General features: G+C 42.6%; 2 protein-coding genes across 2 annotated transcripts in view; both read left to right on the top strand.

Annotated features, from left to right (window-relative positions):
• Positions 1-1,504, top strand: part of hip1rb (huntingtin interacting protein 1 related b) — a 45,050-nt gene extending 43,546 nt beyond the window's left edge. The window contains exon 32 of the mRNA XM_083644872.1: positions 317-1,504. Within this exon, the coding sequence (XP_083500998.1) occupies positions 317-325 (9 nt within the window). The 3' untranslated portion in view covers positions 326-1,504. The remainder of the gene's footprint in view (positions 1-316) is intronic.
• Positions 1,505-4,533: 3,029 nt separating this feature from the next.
• LOC310784359 (huntingtin-interacting protein 1-related protein-like) lies at positions 4,534-19,983 on the top strand (the record flags this gene model as incomplete). The annotated part of the gene is made up of 13 exons (XM_083645373.1): positions 4,534-4,632; positions 5,712-5,846; positions 6,070-6,186; positions 7,671-7,827; positions 8,133-8,240; positions 8,338-8,474; positions 10,251-10,361; positions 11,104-11,162; positions 14,150-14,255; positions 14,920-15,043; positions 15,152-15,213; positions 17,897-18,127; positions 18,803-19,983. 13 exons carry the CDS (start codon positions 4,534-4,536, stop codon positions 18,809-18,811), a joined length of 1,455 nt encoding a protein of 484 aa, XP_083501499.1. The 3' UTR covers positions 18,812-19,983.
• Positions 19,984-20,256: the final 273 nt, after the last annotated feature.

Here is a 20,256-nt window from a genome sequence, read left to right as displayed (position 1 = left end):
CTAATGTCACTATATACTGCAAAGGCTTCCATCAATGTACCATCGCCTCAATCAACATTGTGAGTGAATTTATTTATTTTTTATTTAGATGAAAATCTTTGAGATTACAACTTTTCTTTAAATATTAAATTGATGCTGGACTTTTGTTCTGACTTGATTTGGTGTTCTACATTTAGACTCGCATCTTGACATTAATGCAATGGACTAGACTTGGACTTGTGCCTTACGACTTGAGTCTGACTTAACTGTTAACTCTTCTGCTTGTTGATACTGACAACCTCACATTCTCCACTTTTCTCTTGTCTGTACATTGCAGTTTAAGTAAATGCCTGAGCAGAAGAGGAGAGTGAGTCACCGGTGGGCAGTTGATTGATGGGAGCAAGATTGCCTCTTTGTGAACGTGGGGTTCCTTTTTAGCTGCATGCTGACAATCCTCTGTCTCATCCTGAGTCTTAACTGTTCTCGCTTCCTCCTTATTTTTTTCCTTTTTTGCCAAAATGGACCTCCAGCCTGATTTTTTAACCTTGATGCCTGTAAGAGATTTGCTGTCTGTGCACCTTTTTCTTTTTCCTTTAAGATGCGCTCTAACCTTTTTTTATTTTAGAATTTGGCATCAAGAACAAAAAGGGGAATATTCTACTTTTAACTTATGCAAAATTGTTTTTACTGGATCACCACTGTATTGTTAAACTTTTAGACGAATAACACTACTGTTTTTAGAATAAAGATATGGATAATAACCACAAAATGACAGCATATCGTGGACTTGTATGTGAATAATTAAATTAGAACATGGTGGGATAACCTAGTTTTATTTTGGCATTATTTTGGATGCTTATTATGGTACACTTTATGCTATTTATGTTGTGGTGGGGTGGTGAACAAAACTAGAGAATCACGTCATGTAAGTCCATGTTGATGCAGAAGTTTTAGATCGCTAGCTTTCTGTCTCTACGGTACCAGATTGTCACTTAGGCCTCGAAATGTACTGTACTAATACATTTAAATATTATCTACAAGGACATGCTGTCTGTATTGGTGTGTGTGCATCTCACACCAGTTCTGATTTATATTATTACTACAGTCATCTCTTGAATGTCCCACTGAATGAAGATAAAACTGGATATTGTGTATATAAGTATTGATAGATTTAATGCCGGCTAACAAATAAAAGGATCATCTTTGTTAGTCATCACAAGCTTCTCTTAGGCTGAAAATGGAAAACTAGGGTTAGTGTATGAAGGTGTTAAACTCCTCTTTTGCCTCTGGGAGCTTTTCTTACAGGGTCGTAAAATGCATCTTTTTATGTTCTGTCCGTTTCCTCTGTATGAAATGTCTTTATACACTCAGATCTATTAATATATTTTAGTAAAGATAATGGTGGTTTCTCCTTGTAAGAAGTGTACATGTCAAACAAATAAACAATAAATGTTTGATTTAACGTCTCATGTTTCGTCTTGTTCAAGGGATTCACTTCCAACAATTCATGCAGATGTTACATTGTGCTATGTTAGACTATATAGCGTATTATATAATTTGAACACAGAAAATTCTGCAGACAAATAAACTGAAAAAGCAAAGAAGTGAGGTCTCCAGACCAAATTTCAAGCAGAAGGCCACACATGCATAACCCGATCACCCCCTGACGTCAGTCAAGTTCTAGTATGACGTGGTCAGTCAAAGTCCAAGTATGACGTCTGCAATGACGTCAGTTAATTCTCATACGGTATATATAGCAAGGGTTCTACGTCACCTCTCTCTCTCTGGCCGATCATAGCAGCAGCTAGCTTCACGGCAGTCCATCTCCCCTGAAGCCGCCCTCCGAAGCGTTGTTTTGCCCCACCCACCTCCCCAGTCCGCCACCAACGAGTCTTGACTCCTGATCCCCCACGGGTTATGCATGTGTGGCCTTCTGCTTGAAATTTGGTCTGGAGACCTCACTTCAATCATGAGAGGCCAGTTGGTAGGTTGGTTGGTGGCATGGCAAATACTTTGGCGCATGACTCCATTGGCCAGTGGCACGATGCTCTTGAGGCAAGAGGAGGGCATCTGCATAGGCTAGGAGATCCCCCAAAAGGAAGATCCGATTACCGGAGGTTAATTGAGATCTGCGGGCACCGGTAGTTTGACTGTACTTTTCTGGCCTTCGACCTTTAGCGACTTACAGCTATTTGCGGCTGGCGCTTCCCAACTCGGTCGGGCCTTTGATCTCGGTACGTTAACGTTTAGCTTGGCGCTTCCCAGCTTGGCCTACTTGGCTGCCTTGGCACCTCACGATTTAACTTGGCACTTCCCAGCTTGGCCTACTTGGCCCCGCCTTGGCACCTCACCCTTACCTAACTTGGCGCTTCCCGGCTTGGCCTACTTGGCCGCCTTGGCACCTCACCTTTACCTAACTTGGCACTTCCCAGCTTGGCCGCCTTGGCACCTCGCCATTTAACTTGGCCTTCTTGGCCCCCCTGACTGACCCTGACTCTCTCTGACTCTCTCTCTTTCCTCTCTTTCCCCCCCAAAATAGCCTATTACTGTACCAACTGAAAACCAGTTCAGCTAAATACACCAGAAAATGAAAGCCTCTGTTTTTCCTGGGCACAAACTTTTGGCTGCTTGAATGCTCATTCTTCGGTGCGGTTCCCCGTACTTACCATGTAATTACAGGTGTGGTACTCCTTACTTACCCTGTAAGTACAGATTTGGTACCCTGTACTTACAGGGTAAATTCATATCTTGTACCCCGTACTTACCCTGTAAGTACAGGTGTGGTACCCTGTACTTAAGATCTTGTTACCCTGTACTTACAGGGTAATTTGCGGGCTGTATTCTAAAGAGTTTCTTTTTTTTCTTTTTTTTAAGAACTGCACCTTGACCTGCCAACATCACCGGCTAAAAGTTTTCGGCGGCGACAATCAATCTGAGATAAAGTGTGATTAATCCACTCATGATTGATTGATTTCTCTATCAATCGGTCCATTTAGCTACTTCTAAAATGTTCCAGGCTGAGGCCATTGTCTCAAGCGAGCTTAATAGGCCTCTACTCGTCCATAAACTGTTAAAGACCTTTCATCAATTCTTTTGCCTCTGGGAGCTTTTCTTACAGGGTCTTAAAATGCATCTTTTTATGTTCTGTCCATTTCCTCTGTATGAAATGTCTTTATACACTCAGACCTATTAATATATTTTAGTAAAGATAATGGTGGTTTCTCCTTGTAAGAAGTGTACATGTCAAACAAATAAACAATAAATGTTTGATTTAACGTCTCTTGTTTCGTCTTGTTCAAGGGATTCACTTCCAACAAATCATGCAGATGTTACATTGTACTATGTTAGACTATATAGCCTATTATATAATTTTAACGCAGACAAATGAACTGAAAAAGCAAAGAATAAGGTTGTAGCCTCTATTACTGTACCAACTGAAAACCAGTTCAGCTAAATACACCAGAAAATGAAAGCCTCTTTTTTTCCTGGGCACAAACTTTTGGCTGCTTGAATGCTCATTCTTCGACATATCCTATTGTAGCTTTGTACATTCATATCTTAGGACTAAATGTTATTGCTATGTGTTTCTATTTCATACAGGTTTCTAACAAGTAACAACATAATACAAAAATAAATGTAGCCTATAGGCTCCCCTGTACTTACATAGTAAGGGGTGCTGGCTGTATTCTAAAGCAGTGTCAATTCCCCCATACTTGCATAGTAACTACAGTGCAACTACAGTACAGGTGTGGTATCCTATAGGCCTACTTACCCTGCAAGTACAGATTTGGTACCCTGTACTTACAGGGTAAACTCACATCTTGTACCCCGTACTTACCCTATAAGTACAGGTGTGGTACCCTGTACTTACCCTGTAATTACAGGTGTGGTACCCCGTACTTACCCTGCAAGTACAGATTTGGTACCCTGTACTTACCATGTATTTACAGGTGTGGTAGGCTACTCCGTACTTACCCTGTAAGTACAGATTTGGTACCCTGTATGTACAGGGTAAATTCATATATTGTACCCCGTACTTAGGCCCTACCCTGTAAGTACAGGTGTGGTACCCTGTACTTAAGATCTTGTTACCCTGTACTTACAGGGTACCGTAATTTGCGGGCTGTATTCTAAAGAGTTAATTTTTCTCCTGGTTTTTTTAAGAACTGCACCTTGACCTGCCAATATCACCGCTAAAAGTTTTCGGCTGCTACAATCAATCTGAGATAAAGTGTGATTAATCCACTCATGATTGATTGATTTCTCTATCAATCAGTCCATTTAGCTACTTCTAAAATGTTCCACGCTGAGGCCATTGTCTCAAGTGAGCTTAAATAGGCCTCTACTCGTCCATAGAACTTTCTGAAGTTGGACTAAAAGCAATAGGCTCATTTCAGTAGCAACCTTTCAAGGTGGTAAAGCTAACTCTTTACTTGCTTGGCACGCACATCCATGCAGCTCACACGCTACTGGTCTGATTAATCGTATTCTGAGTGTATGCTAAATTCATATTGTTTTTCTAGTCGGCCTTGCAAACGCTAGCCAGGAAAGGAAATGTCCGACAACCAAAGCGGGAACCCTTCGGGTTCCGAAGAGGGTCTAGAGCCAGTGGGGACGGGACATCTCGCCGAGTTCAGTGGAGTCCTTAGTAAGGTAACTGGATTTCCAAAACAAAACCCAAGCATTTCCCTGTCAGGGTGGCTGTTACATGAAGTGACATTTGGTGCAGTTTCATAACATGACTATGAGTCCGTGTACAAATAATGTGTCTTTCTTTAGACCAAAATTAGCAGCTGAAGCTGTGGGAATGCTGATTTTAGCTCAATTTGACGGTGTATCCAATGTGTGTGCACCTTCACCTTGACCAAGAAACTTAATGCTCAGCTAAAATGTTTATGTTAGCCTGATATTCAGACTGAATTGGCAAGTCATTACACTCATTTCCATCTTACAGCAGACAGACATTGGTGTTTCCCTACCAAAAAGAAGGATTTGGGTGGACTGGTCTTTGGTTGAATAGCCTACTGACTGATTTCAAAAGTTGAAAAAAGCACATTCCAACATACTGTCTACGATGATAAGAATGTGGCTACAGCAAATATACTCAAGGTTATGGGCCAATTGCAAATTACACTGACTGCTTTCAGAACAATAAAATGCTTTTTTTGCCAGGTACTAACAGGTTAAGTAGGCCTATGCATGTTGCTGCCAGAGTAGCCTATCTGTTGATGAAATTAAGCATTGCAATTTGCAATATTGTGGAATTAATCTGCCCTCTGATTTCCTTTTGTAGGCCTAAACAAATATTGCAGTTTACAGTTACAAAACGTCTTGATGCCCTATTTTTCCAATTGCTTCTGTCACTTACTTTGGGCCAAATTGATCATAGTTTTAATTAGTTAAGCATTTGGAAAGCTTGTGTTGTGTATGTAGGCTGGACTATTAATCTCACTGAACACTGCTAGGGTTGGCTCTAAACAGCTAATCAAGCATATTGTGAGATTATGCAGATCCACACAAAAAAACCTCACCTGTTCAATCATAGCAAGTTCTGTAGGCTACACATGCTAAGTTTTGTGAGGATAAATGGATATACTTTACATAACTAAGTCATCATCACAGTCGTGTCCTTGCTTCTCAAGTTTACGCAGACAAAGCATCTGACATTTAGCATAGCCTGTATTTTATGCTTATAATATGCAAAAATATTCACAAGAGTTGTTTTATTCCAGTGGACAAACTACATCCACCGCTGGCAGGACCGTTGGGTGGTGCTGAAGAACAACACGCTGATGTACTACATGTCGCAGGGTGAGCTGGCGTCTGGCCGCTGGGGGTCCGTCTGCCTTAGCAAGGCTGTTATCACTGTAAGTATACTCCTCACCACAACCAAGAGTCACATACAGTACACAACCAATACTTGATCACATTGAATTGGCCACTATTCGCTGTGTTGCAGTGGGCTTTGCCAGCTTACTTTTTATGAGTAATGTTACATTTGTTGTCATTTATGTTTGCCTAAGCTGTTGTATTTTCTCTGCATGCTGACCTCTGCCTTTCTCCTGTATCCTTTATATATATATTTGTTAGCCTCATTGGTTTGATAAGTGCCGCATGGACATCAGTGTGAACCACAAAGTGTGGTACTTGAAAGCGCAGGATCAAGAGCACAGAAACCAGTGGATTGGCTCCATTGAGCGGCACAGGGTGAGTCAGCCACACACAACACAGCACAGCAAGCAATGCCATGACTTCACAGTACCAAACGTAAACTTGTCAAGCTTTCAATAAAATGAATGCCATACATAATAATATTAATAATAATAACTTTAATTTATATAGCGCCTTTCATAAAACCCAAGGTCACTTTACAGGAGAGGGGGCAATGTTGGGGGGGACCAAGGGAGACAGATTAATGGAGAGAGGGGCAAAACAAACAAAACAAAGGGGGGGTGATTAACTAACTAAGCTAAAACTAACTAATGGGGAAAGGCCATGGTAAAGAGGTGGGTCTTGAGGGATGTTTTGAAAGTGTCCAGGCCGTGAGCCAGTAGGGTTGGCCGGTAGGTACTATCTTGGGAGACTAACTTTCACAGTGATTTTCGACAAGGTCTACAGTACACCCCTACTGCTACAAAAGATAAGATAGCAATGCAGCAGTTGCCTCCAAATGTGTGCTATCACCCACTTTGTAACACTACCAAGCATATTTTTCACGTCTCCTGCCCGAAATGACATCCCCAAATTAATCATGATAGCTCCTGAACCATACGGCCTATATGTGTCCTGAGTTTCCCTGTTGCTGGTCAGAAGTTTTAGGGTACTTGCCTTTGCCTGCAAAGATTTTTTGTTTGTGGTTCTCAATGTGGGATCCGACCCAGCAAACTGATGAATAGTTAAATTGCCCACTGGCTCCCTTTTATAATAGATGTTTCCCTTACTCTTTTATTGACAAATAACAGGAGATATTCAAATTAAAGTAAAGTAAAGTGTCCCCATACTTTTGTCCATTCTCCTCACTTACTGCACCATGTGATGTCTGTCTCATGCTTGTATTTTCTTTGTTTTGTTCTTGGCGTGTGTGTGTGTGTGTGTGTGTGTGTGTGTGTGTGTGTGTGTGTGTGTGTGTGTGTGTGTGCGTGTGTGTGTGTGTGTGTGTGTGTGTGTGTGTGTGTGTGTGTGTGTGTGTGTGTGTGCCTGCATTGCATGTTCGTGCATGTATGTAGACAAGTTGGGAGGAGCGGCTGAGGCAGAATCTTCTGGAAGAACAGTTCACCCTGCTGCAGGGGACCATCACCATGGCGGAGAGCATCATCAAATATGCCATTGCTAAGCTCGACGATACATAACAGCAATGAACTTAACATGTATGGCACTGTTCAAAGCAGAGCTATGAGACAAAAAATATTATTATTATTATTAATAATAATGTTATTTTTATTATTAAATTAGGTGAAAAAAGAAAATAATTCCTGTCATGCATTTAAAGCAGGGTAACAGAAGAGCAAAAAGTTAGATGCGACAATGAAAATGAAATAAGTAAACCAAAAAACAAAGTACCGGTATGTGTTTCTAAACCCGTTCCCAAGCCAGCCAAGGCCCAGTAGTCAGGTGATCTTTCTTTAGCTGAGACTTTGAAGCCCAAGCAGACTTAGGACAGACATGCTATATCTATCTATCTATCCATGCAGGAGACGTTATGCTTGACATTCTTTGACTTCCTTCGTTTCCCCGCTGCCCATCTCCCCTCTCCACACACAGATTACCTCATAAGTCGGGCAGAAGCCACACTGGGCTCCATCGACAAAGTGAAAAGGGGCCACGCAGACTTTCTGGGCAACATGGGGGGTAAGTTGCTCGGTTTCCAGTACCCACACAGACGTCATTATGGACAGAGCAACAGTGCATGGCTGTTACGCATTTATGTTCACGACTAATGCACTGCCCCTATCTCTCTCTCTCGCTCTCTCTTTCTCTCCTGTCATCTCTCTTTCTCTCCTGTCCTCTCTCTCTCATGTCCTCTCTCTCCTGTCCTCTCTCTGTCCTCTCTCTTTCTCTCCTGTCCTCTCTCTCTCATGTCCTCTCTCTGTCCTCTCTCTCCTGTCCTCTCTCTGTCCTCTCTCTCTCTCTGTCCTCTATGTTCTTATAACCAGATGCTGGAGGTTTGCTGAGGGCTCTGCCCCAGTTCTCCTACTTGGCTGCGGATACGATCACTAACTGCATCGCCACTGCACACATGGCGCCCACTGACCATGCAGATCGTAAGGAAAATCTCTGACTTTTCTACTGCCATTAGTAATGCAGCAAAGAATGCAACAATAGAGCCGATAGCTGATCCTGCTTGTTTACACCCTGCAGGACTGACAGAGAACTGCAGAGGCTGTGGCACTCAGAGCCTGCAGTTCTTGAAGGACCTGAAGGCCAAGGCCACCCTGCAGACGGCAGACCCCGCCTTTATTTGCATAATTGTGCAAAAGATCCTCCACTTGGGCCAGGTAAGAGATATGGAAATGTAAGAAAGGTGGAGCCAATTAAATACAATAAAGATACATGTTTATATTAATTTAAATAATAAAATGTATTCCTGTAATGGCTGTAATAACATGTAACTTTGAATGCAAAGAACATATTCCACAAACTTTGCTTGTGGATCTTCTAATGCAGGAAATATATTGGGTCACAAATAGCACCAAAAACAACCCGTGAGCTGCTTATCTGCTGTTTATATAGGCAATACACCAAGGTCCAATGTTCTTCATTGTCATGAGCAAAAAAACCCAGCAAAAGCAGTGCTAGACCAAGGCCCTACGCTTGTCTCTGTCCAGTGGATGAGGAGAGCCATGCTTCCTGGCATACGCACTTCAGACTGTTAGACCTCAAAATGTTCCACCCTGGGTGGATTGAAGCACAAAACTCTCTTTGTCACATATTGACTGGCAAACAGGTGCAATGCTGTTAGCGGTAGTAGAGAGCTGCGCGGGCCTGAAATCTCGGCCTGAGCCCTCCCCGGCCCGTGACATGCAGACCCGTGCCCGATCCGGCCCGGATGAGTTATGAAATTAATTGGCCCGAGCCCGTTGCGAGGCCCGAAGCCAATATTACGATATAATGACACATCTCTCCCTCTCTCTCTCTGTTCCTCAGCTGCTGCTGCTCCTGCAGCCTCTCTCTCTCTGCTGTACGACGCACACACGGCTTGTTTCTCTTTCTCTCTCTCTCTCTCTGTTCGGGAGCAGTCCGCTGCTGTACACGGACGGACACGCGGCACACACGGCTTGTTTCGTTGTTTTTTACATACTGACAGCACGCTGTCTGTCGCTGACTGAGTAGTCTCTTAGAACAGACAAGTTGGCTTCCGCAATTTTCAACTGCTTCCGCCATACCGTCTGTAATTCCTGGGGGAGAAGCATGCGCCAACCGGAATGGGAAGCAGAAAGGCGGGTCCTCCGCTTATTAGTCTAATCAGAATTTTTTTAAGGCGGGTCTTCCGCTCATTAGTCCAATCAGAATTTTTTTTCGTGGACACACGTGTCGTGATTGGTCGGATTCCGTCGAACTTCCTTCCAGTCTGAAGTTTTTTTTTCCAACTTCCTTGTGCATGTTCTGGGGGTGGTACAGACTGTTGAGCTGCATTCGCCGGATGTAGATGAGACTGTCTGTTTTAAGAGACTACTGACTGAGCGGAAAGCTACATGTCATGACATGAGTCCTGGCAGACTAACGTCACGTGAGGGTCTGTGTGTGACTGTGTGGCTGGGGGAGTGTCTGTGCACTCCTCCTCTTTGTCTGACTGCTCTGCTGTGTAAAATCAAGCGAGTAATACAACGTTATTTAATTTAATTATTGAAACGGCCCGACCCGACCTATTAATTAAAAAAACAAGCCCGGCCTCGGCCCGTATTGGCAGGCCCGAGGGCCCCGCGAGGGTACCCTCGGGTTTGCAACTCTAAGCTGTAGTGGTCCAAGCACTGGAGTTAATTAATTTCTAGGCTGAATGTGGGTTGTTTCCCTATTTAAATTTTTAAACACACTGACTCATCTCTGCTTAAAACACAACAAAGCAAGTGTGCGAATCAACATCAACTCAGTTTAGCAGGCCCTGGTGGACTTTTGGTGCAAATATATATTTCTAAACATTACTAGAATCAACCAGACTTTTCAACATTAGGCTTCACCCGCACCGTTTCACCTGGTCTTTTGAGCGCTTTCCAATATTGTTCACTGCTTTTCTTTGTCTTGACTGATCATTTCTCCTCTTCTCTAATTTCAAGGAACTGCGGCCGAAAGGCATGGACGTGCGTCAGGATGAGCTGGGAGATCTGGTCGATAAGGAAATGGCTGCAACATCAGCAGCTATTGAGGAGGCAGTATGCAGGATTGATGTAAGTAGTAGTAGTAGTAGTAGTAGTATGAATGATAAATCTCAGTACACAATGTGTTAAATTCCTTGACTGTTACTGTGTGTTTAAATTCTAAGACAGCACAGTGTAACTGATGAGTCCTGTTACTGTGTGTTTAAATTCTAAGACTGCACAGTAACTGATGAGTCCTGTTACTGTGTGTTTAAATTCTAAGACTGCACAGCACAGTGTAACTGATGAGTCCTGTTACTGTGTGTTTAAATTCTAAGACTGCACAGTGTAACTGATGAGTCATGTTACTGTGTGTTTAAATTCTAAGACTGCACAGTGTAACTGATGAGTCCTGTTACTGTGTGTTTAAATTCTAAGACTGCACAGTGTAACTGATGAGTCATGTTACTGTGTGTTTAAATTCTAAGACTGCACAGTGTAACTGATGAGTCCTGTTACTGTGTGTTTAAATTCTAAGACTGCACAGTGTAACTGATGAGTCCTGTTACTGTGTGTTTAAATTCTAAGACTGCACAGTGTAACTGATGAGTCATGTTACTGTGTGTTTAAATTCTAAGACTGCACAGTGTAACTGATGAGTCCTGTTACTGTGTGTTTAAATTCTAAGACTGCACAGTGTAACTGATGAGTACTGTTACTGTGTGTTTAAATTCTAAGACAGCACAGTGTAACTGATGAGCCCTGTTACCATGTGTTTAAATTCTAAGACAGCACAGTGTAACTGATTAGTCCTGTATGTTTCTGTCTATAGGAAACGATGATTCAGGCACGGAAGGACACATCCGGGGATAAACTGGAGGTCAATGAAAGGTTTGTGTCGCCAATAGGACTCCTGCTTATGTGTTATTATTCTGATTTGTGATGTGAATTGACTGTGGGATTGTTTACCTGTAATGTGGGCAGTGACTTGAGTTACATGGGTTGGGTTTGGATGGACCGGGGGGGGGGGAGGAAAAGAGTGTCACAAGATTGTTCCCAGGTGCAAAGCGTCAGCTGATTGCAGTGGAAAAGGTGCCGCACATCAGCTGATTGCAGTGGGCACACCCGCTGTGTGCTGAGCTGGCCAGCTGATTGGCTGGCGGCGGCGACACGGCAGGATTTAAAGCTGGTGTTTGGAGAGGCCGGGGAGAAAAAGGCACTGGACGGACGGGAGAGAGCAGACCTCTGGCAGATGGACGAGGCGAGGGCCCGATCGACACCTGACCGGCCAGTGGGGAGAAGCCGAACCACCGAGAGCACAACATACAACGCCCGCTATTTTCCTGATAAAGGAAACTGGACCCGCGCCGCCCCCGGACCCGTCATCGCCGCCTGATTGGGAGTCAGGAGAGGCCGCAGACTCGGACCTGTGGATCATCGGACCCACCTCAACATAGCCTACATACAACGCTCACTATTTCCTGTGAAAAGGAAAGTTAAATGGCCGTCTGCCTATAATAGCCTACCTGTGTTCCCCCCTGTTGAAAAGCGCTGTTTATTGATTCAAGCTTTGCTGTGTCCCGCCAGTGCCTGAGCCGGATCGGACGGACTGCGCAGGCCAAGTGTCTTCCCCCGTGACCAGTGGACCCGCCTCACGTCACCAAGGACGCTTTTGCTGGACTGAAACGCTTGTATCAGACTGTGTCCATTGGGAAGGGGTGAGGTGGACAAACCGTTTTTAATTCTCTCGGCCGGAGGCCTCCGACCGAGAGCGGACCTCAAATCTTTAACCTTATACAGTCTAACTACCATTTGAGCACTGTGAGGCTCTATGTGTATTGCAGCCGGCCAGTAGCACTCGCTCAGTTTTATTAGCAGTTTCCCCTTTAATCCATAGAGGCTAATAGAGTCCCAGTGTGTTTTCACAGTGTGTTTTGGAAGAAACATTCCCGTAGTGATTTCCTTAGCTGTATTGTGTGAAATCCTTACAAACCCTGTAGTGGTTTTCTTAGATTTGCTGTGAGTACATTTTGGTCTTTGTAGACCTTGCTGTGTTTTTCATAAGTGTGCCGTGTGCTGTCACCCCGTGACCCTTTGCAGTGATTGCCTTTTCACCATTAATACTCTTGGCCATAGGGAGAGGGAGGGGTTAACTCTCACCCGAACTGCAGTGCCCTGGTGGCGGGGGCTACCACTCTAGTGTCTGATCAGTGGGTTCTTTTGGGAGGGAAACTGTATAAGAATGTATTGTTATTTATCATGCTGTTTCTAATTGTTCATTTTTGTAATAAAGTGTATATCTTTTTATAAATACCTGACTCCGGCCTGTTGTGTGTGTGTGTGCCATTTGGGGGATCAAAGAGTATTTTTACTCAAGTGTCTGTAACCAAGGTGGGCGTTGCCCGTGACATTTGTTCTTTTTGGAACTTTGTGTGTTTGTTTAAACAAGAGAAACACTGTTTGTAATAAGATGCATCCCCCCTCCAAGCTCAATCAAAATGCGGCTGCTGGTGTCGCAGTTATGGCCTTTATTTTATTTTATTATAACGCCTGGCGTGTTGCATGTCATTCTTTGTCTTTCTGCATGTCGTCCTTTCTCTCTGCTATCGTTCTTGTCATTCTCCACCATATATTGTTCAATGAAGGACTTTACAAAAAAGAACAGAAGGCCAGCACTCAGAAAAGTCCTTTATGTTTTTTATTATTACTTAGCTTGTACAGCAGCCAACGAACGCATTTCAGCGGGTAGCCTTCATCAGCGTTGTGAAGGCTACCCGCTGAAACGCGTTGCTCAATTCTGGAACAATGTCACATCTACAGTAAATTATCCGATTTGATACATGTGACAGTGCCTGTAACTGAACTGTAGGTGCTTTGATTTTAAATGACCTGTCAACTCTTAATCTTTCCATTCTTAAGAAGCGTGTCATTTTTGCCGGACTGACAGCAGCCAAAAAATATATTGCAACCCGCTGGAAGCCTCCTTATTCTCTTACTATTAGATCTTGGACCCTCTCCTTTTTGGATGTTGTATACATGGAGCTCGAATTAATGGTGCCAATGATAACACATGAAGTGCCTGGTGTTGTACCACTGAATCCTTGAAAGGCATTCTGTAAGATCAATGTACTGTCTATAGCTCTCGCATTCTAGTGTACTTACTGTAGATGGTTAGTTTACTCCCTCTGTTTTGTGTGTGTGTGTGTGTGTGTGTGTGTGTGTGTCTAGGTATGTACATTTGTTTGTTTGTTTTTTCTCCCCCTTATAATTATTGGGGTTTTCATTATTATTTTCTATATTATTATTTTGTGTTCTATTGCATTCTTATGTTTTGTACTCTTTATATGTATTATTACTGAAGGAATGCTAATTCCTTATATCTGAAAGTGTATAATCCAAACACTGCATAACTTTGTTTTGTCTAATTTGTTGACATACAATAAAGAAACAAATTTATCGCCCAAAAAAAAAAAGATGGTGTAAGTCCTCCTGAGTGACATGGGACATTCCAGTTCATAATTTTTGTATTTAAAGGAGTCTTTAAACATCATTATATTATTGTCAACTTAATTGTGATAACTTGGTAGAATAACTGTAAACAAATCATCAAGACAGTTGGAGGATGTCCCTGTGGCGCACAATTTAAAACGTACTGTTGAGGCTGATTGGGGAAATCAGTGTTCTTGACGATGATCTTATTTGTTTACAGTAATTATACTCCTGTCACCAAATAAATGTGGTAATGATTTAATGATGTCAAAATGCTGCATGTGCCACCTTTAAACAATGTATGGCACAGACGTTAGACAGTGTGCAGGGCGATACTTTGAAGCTAAGAAGAATAAAGTTGCATGATTTCCTTCCCCGTTTCCACACAGGGAGTCGGCTGATAAGGTGGTGCTGCACACAGGCAAGTATGAGGAGTTGATCGTCTGCTCCCATGAGATAGCTGCTAGCACAGCACAGCTGGTTGCTGCCTCTAAGGTAAGACCCTGAAACGCATACAGTACACTGCCTCTCGTTACAGCTGTGTCCAAGAAATACACAACCAAACTGTGTGCATTGCATTTTATGATACACACATTCTTCACTTGATAACCGTCACATTGTGATAATAACAGTCTTCGCTTTTCTAAGACAGTGGTAACGTAGAAAGCATAATTTCTGTTTGCGTCATCATATGGGTGAGCGAATCAACCAGATTACATTTCAACAAGGAACAGTTACAAAGTGGCAGATGTAATGTGAAGTCTGGAGTATCTCCCTTTTTCTCCTTTGCGTATCAGTTGTCTGATTGACATGGTTTCTGTGTTCAAAAATAAAGGATGATTTCTGGAGCACACGGTCGATTTCAGCAATTTATTGTGCAGACGGACATTTCGACGCAAAGTGTAAAGACGCAAAGAGTGAAGACACTTTTGTGTCAAAACGTCCGTCTGTTTGCACAATAACCTGCTGAAATCGACTGTGTGCTCCTGAATTCATCCTTTCTTTTTGATCACTGTCCCTTTTCTGAGAGGCACCAGTTCTGCAAGGTTTGTCAGCTGAAGCGTGGATATTCCTTCCCTCTTTGTTCTACATGGTTTCTGTGTTGTTTAGTGTCTAAACTGCATGTGGTCTCACTCAACCTCTTGTCATCTGTTCTTAGGTTAAGGCGGCCCACGACAGTAAGAAGCTGACAAGCCTCCAGCAGGCTTCTCGCTATGTGAATGAAATGGCAGCTAATGTAGTGGCTTCGACCAAGACGGGCCAGGAACACCTAGAGGAGAAGGGTTAGTGTGACGAGATCTGAGTGCTACAGACTCTGATGAGTGACCTGGCTGTTTTTGCCAGCACCAAAACATTTCTGTGTTTTGATATGCATGCCTCTCATGTTGCAGATACCATGGACTTCTCTGGAATGTCCCTCATCAAGTTGAAAAAAGAAGAAATGGAGTCACAGGTAAGCAGTAGGCATCGGACTGTGAGAGAGTAGGAATGAGTGCACAAAGCTGCAAGTTGTCATACCCATTAAACATTGCATGATATAACATGGCAGTACATGGTGCAACAGTTACAATTGACATTACAAAGAAATAACATTCCTTCAGCATGGTTTTTATGAGCTTTAGATGCAACTTTTGAGAATCTAATGACAAGGAAGAAATGTGAACTTATTTTCCTGAACTACAACTATCCACTGTTTAGTGGACTGACTGGTTAGCCATTTATAATGCATGCAAAATTTTGGCAATGATCGCTGAAATCATCAGCAGAGACACCTGTCACAGGGTATTCCTGTGATTTACCGTATTCTTTACTATACAGTTCAGAAGGAAACGTTTTGATGCTTTCTGTTAGGACAAGTTCAAGTTGGTTTCACTATTGTCATATTCTGTGGATTACAAATTCCTTCAATTTTACACAAGATTGGAGACGGTCATAGAAGACCCACACTTGGGCTTGGGCCGGCATTCAATATGATCGAATATTTGCGATATCTTGTGCGGTAACGAATATTTTAAGAGCAAATTTATAACCTTATAATAGCCTATAAATGTGATGTGATGTACTGTAGAAGGAATAGAATTAAAACAAACAAAGGAAAAACCTGGGGGGGAATGCGACAGAGACCCTCCAGCAATATAATATATCGTATATTGCGATATTTTGATGAGACCGCATCGTGATATATCATTTTGGATATCACCCAAACCTACCTACACTACCAGTGTCGCCGGCAGCCGTAATCCTTTACGCACCAAACACAGTCAGTAATTGACCCTAATGTTTTTCCCTGTGCGGAACCATTTCTGCACTAACGTAACACCACTGTATCCCGGACACTTAAGCTGCACGCACAGTTCTAGTTCAACAGCTCTCTGCTCTGCCTACCTGTAGCGCTAGCTTGGTTCAGACAGGGCACAGCGTAGTGGCCAACTAGCGGATTTGCGGTGCGCGCGAGTCGCAGTTGGCCCATTCACACCAAGAAAGAAGCAAGCCTTATTTCATCCCACCGGCCAGCAGCTCTCTGCTCTACAGGAGGAGACACCGTGGACCACAGGTCAGGCTGCTTCCTGTGCTCCAACAGCCACTGAAGCTGTAACGCTATCTGTTGACTTCTGCCCATGCTTTAGCTCAGGAGGTAGAGCGGGTCGGCCAATGACGCAAGGGTTGGCGGCTCGATCCCCGCTCCCTCCCAGCTGCTGTCGTTGTGTCCTTGGGCAAGACACTTAACCCTCCTTGCTCCCGATGGTGTGTGTAGGCACCCTGCGTGGCGGTGTATGAATGGGTGAATGTAGACTACCTACTGATTGTGAAGCGCTTTGGATGAAGGCGCTATATAAATGCCGGCCATTTACCATTTACCATTCACACAGCACAGTGTAGCCTATACTTTTCCACTGTCACATCTGGGATGAACATTACATCTTGTGTCATTTGAATTTCTCCCTTTCTTGACAAACTCCCTTACATAAAAGCAGTCATGTTTATTTGTTTATCATCTCAACCAGAGCCGTGACTTTTGTTGAAGCAATAATTAGGAAAGCTGTTATGCATACAGTGAATTAGGATCCTGCCCGCACCACTGTACACTGCTCTGCTATTTACCTTATGTAGCCCCGCCCACTTTACCGAGTTGTGCTATGACTTCCTGTTCAAAACACCGTCTGTTTTACCTGGTCACTAGTAGGGATGTCACGATACTAGAATTTCTACTTCGATACCGATACCCAGGAAAATATCGATACTCGATACCATTTTCGATACCACGCGGCGGGATGACAACACATCAAGAGGCGTAAAAAATAAACAGACAGATGGACAGATGCACGCTTCTCCATAATCTAGGCCTGATAATACTCATTAAAAAACTTTGACCGTACACAGCAGATTACACCTGCTCTAAACATCAGCCTATCATAACACAGCAGATTACACCTGCTCTAGTCATCAGCCTATCATAACACAGCAGATTACACCTGCTCTACTCATCAGCATATCATAACACAGCAGATTACCCTTGCTCTAGTCATCAACCTATCAGAATACCTTGAACTTGTTGATGCAAAAGATACCCACCAATGACATGGAGGGAGAAATGTTGATTTTTCAGTTGCAAATGTTATTGCAACTGCTTTATTGCTTGTTGCCTCTTGCTTTTAATTATTTTTTATTTTATTTTTGCACTATGTTGTAACGGAGTCTACAGCACAAGAATTTCACACACAGCATAAGAATTTCACACGTGATACTTGTACTACGGAGTGACAATAAAAATCTTGAATCTTGAATCTCTTGAATCTTATTGTATAATTTTTTTTTTGTATTGATACTTACCTATTACCGTACTTACCTATTGCAAATGAGTATTGTATTCGTTTAAAATTTTTAGTATTGACTTTTATCGATACTATCGATACTTTTGACAACCCTAGTCACTAGTACTGTACTGTCACAGGAAGTGTAAACACAATAGGAGGTAACTGGCTGACCCCTGTGTTGGAACATAGGTGAATAAACTGTTTGGGTTGCCTGATTGACATTCGGGGCTTGGCATTCAGCTGGTTTGACAGATAATAGTTCATCAGTTGTTTTGCCATGGAAACCCACCTGATGGTGTTTGTCGTGTGTTTGCTCCTCAGGTGAAGGTGCTGGAGTTGGAAAGTCAGCTGGAGGGCGAGCGTCTGCATCTGGGCGAGCTGAGGAAGCAGCATTACTCGGTAGGCGGCGTTGCCCTGGAGCAGCTCTCTGAGGGCAACGGCCTGAGCTCCTCGCCGGCCCATCATGCCCCTCTGTCGCCCAAACCCTCCAAACCGGCCATCATGAGGAAACCCGCGCTGGCCCAGAAACCCAACATACCACCCAAAAATACGGTAAGGGCCATGAAGTGAAGGCTGTTTTTGTTTTCAGAAAATTATATTAATTTGAGAGAATAAGACAGTGGTTCCCAACCTTAGGGTCGCGACCCTAAGTGGGGTCATCTGGAATTCAAATAGGGTCGCCTGAAATTTCTAAAAAAGTGTTGTTGTTTTTTACACCAGACCCAATTTAATACTACCGAAGATGATTAGGGTCACTTGCGATTTTTTTTTAAATTGTTACTTATTTTTTAGTTCTGAGTTTAAAGTGATAATCTCTAAGATTTCACCTTTGTTCTCTTGGGTGAAACCTATGGCGATGAGTGGTAATTGCAGGTGACATCCAAACAGTGTTGCATTATGTGACATTACTAATGTCACTATATACTGCAAAGGCTTCCATCAATGTACCATCGCCTCAATCAACATTGTGAGTGAATTTATTTATTTTTTATTTAGATGAAAATCTTTGAGATTACAACTTTTCTTTAAATATTAAATTGATGCTGGACTTTTGTTCTGACTTGATTTGGTGTTCTACATTTAGACTTGTGTCTTGACATTAATGCAATGGACTAGACTTGGACTTGTGCCTTAAGACTTGAGTCTGACTTAACTGTTAACTCTTCTGCTTGTTGACACTGACAACCTCACATTCTCCACTTCTTTTCTCTTGTCTGTACATTGCAGTTTAAGTAAATGCCTGAGCAGAAGAGGAGAGTGTATCACCGGTGGGCAGTTGATTTATGGGAGCAAGATTGCCTCTTTGTGAACGTGGGGTTCCTTTTTAGCTGCATGCTGACAATCCTCTGTCTCATCCTGAGTCTTAACTGTTCTCGCTTCCTCCTTATTTTTTTCCTTTTTGCCAAAATGGACCTCAAGCCTGATTTTTTAACCTTGATGCCTGTAAGCGATTTGCTGTCTGTGCACCTTTTTCTTTTTCCTTTAAGATGCGCTCTACCCTTTTTTTATTTTAGAATTTGGCATCAAGAACAAAAAGGGGAATATTCTACTTTTAACTTATGCAAAATTGTTTTTACTGGATCACCACTGTATTGTTAAACTTTTAGACGAATAACACTACTGTTTTTAGAATAAAGATATGGATAATAACCACAAAATGACAGCATATCATGGACTTGTATGTGAATAATTAAATTAGTTCATGGTGGGATAACCTTTATTTTGGCATTATTTTGGATGCTCATTATGGAGCGTCTCACTTTTTTTTCTTACTTAAAACACTGTCCCCTAATGGTTTAAATATGGATGTCCTCGAGTGCCCACCGCCCGGGTGGGGTCATCAAAAGGGCCTTTCTGTGTAGAGTTTGCCTGTTCTCCCTGTGCCCCCTGGGGGTTTCCTTCATATAGGAACCCCTCACCAAAACATGCAATATCCTGGTTGCTGAAGTGTTGCCTCCTCTGGTCGTTCGGGGCGTCTGTTCGGAGGGAGGGGAACTCATTGGAATGGCGTGATCCTCCCACGTGCTATGTCCTACCGGTGAAGCTTCCCCTGTCAGGTGAAAAGAAGCGGCTGGCTACTGCCCATGTCTCGGAGGAAGCATGGAGCCAGTTTTGGCTCTCCCCAGATCGGCAGAGGGTGGAGCAGCAACCAGGATAAATAAATTAAAATTAGCACCAATGGGGATAAAATGGGATTTTTAAAAAATCTGGAAAAAAATATATAGGCTAGGCTATATCTGGATTATGATCTCAGGTCGTTCTTTGAATTATTATTGAATTGCTGTGTGAATATTGAGACAACTGTATATGTTGCCTAAATGTATAGGACTTTAGGTGCCTTGATTGGTACTAGATTAAATTTATTAATCACATTTACTGATTTTGTACTTTCTTTCTTTACGTTTCCTTGTAAGAAGTGTACATGTCAAACAAATAAACAATACATTGATTTAATGTCTTATGTTACTTTGTCTTGTTCAAGGAATTCACTTCCAACAAATAGTCGTGCAGATATTACATTGTACTATGTTAGACTATAGTCCATTACATAATTTTAACTCAGGAAAATTCTGCAGACAAATGAAATGAAAAAGCAAAGAATAAGATTGTAGCCAATTTGCAACTGAAATCCAGTTCAGCTAAATACACCAGAAAATGAAAGTGTCTGTTTTTCCTGACCA

This window comes from Poromitra crassiceps, assembly GCF_964638095.1.
Source record: "Poromitra crassiceps genome assembly, chromosome: 10".
NCBI classification, from domain to species: Eukaryota; Metazoa; Chordata; class Actinopteri; order Beryciformes; family Melamphaidae; genus Poromitra; species Poromitra crassiceps.
Note: the sequence above shows the minus strand (reverse complement) of the source record. Positions and strands in the feature narration are given on the sequence as shown.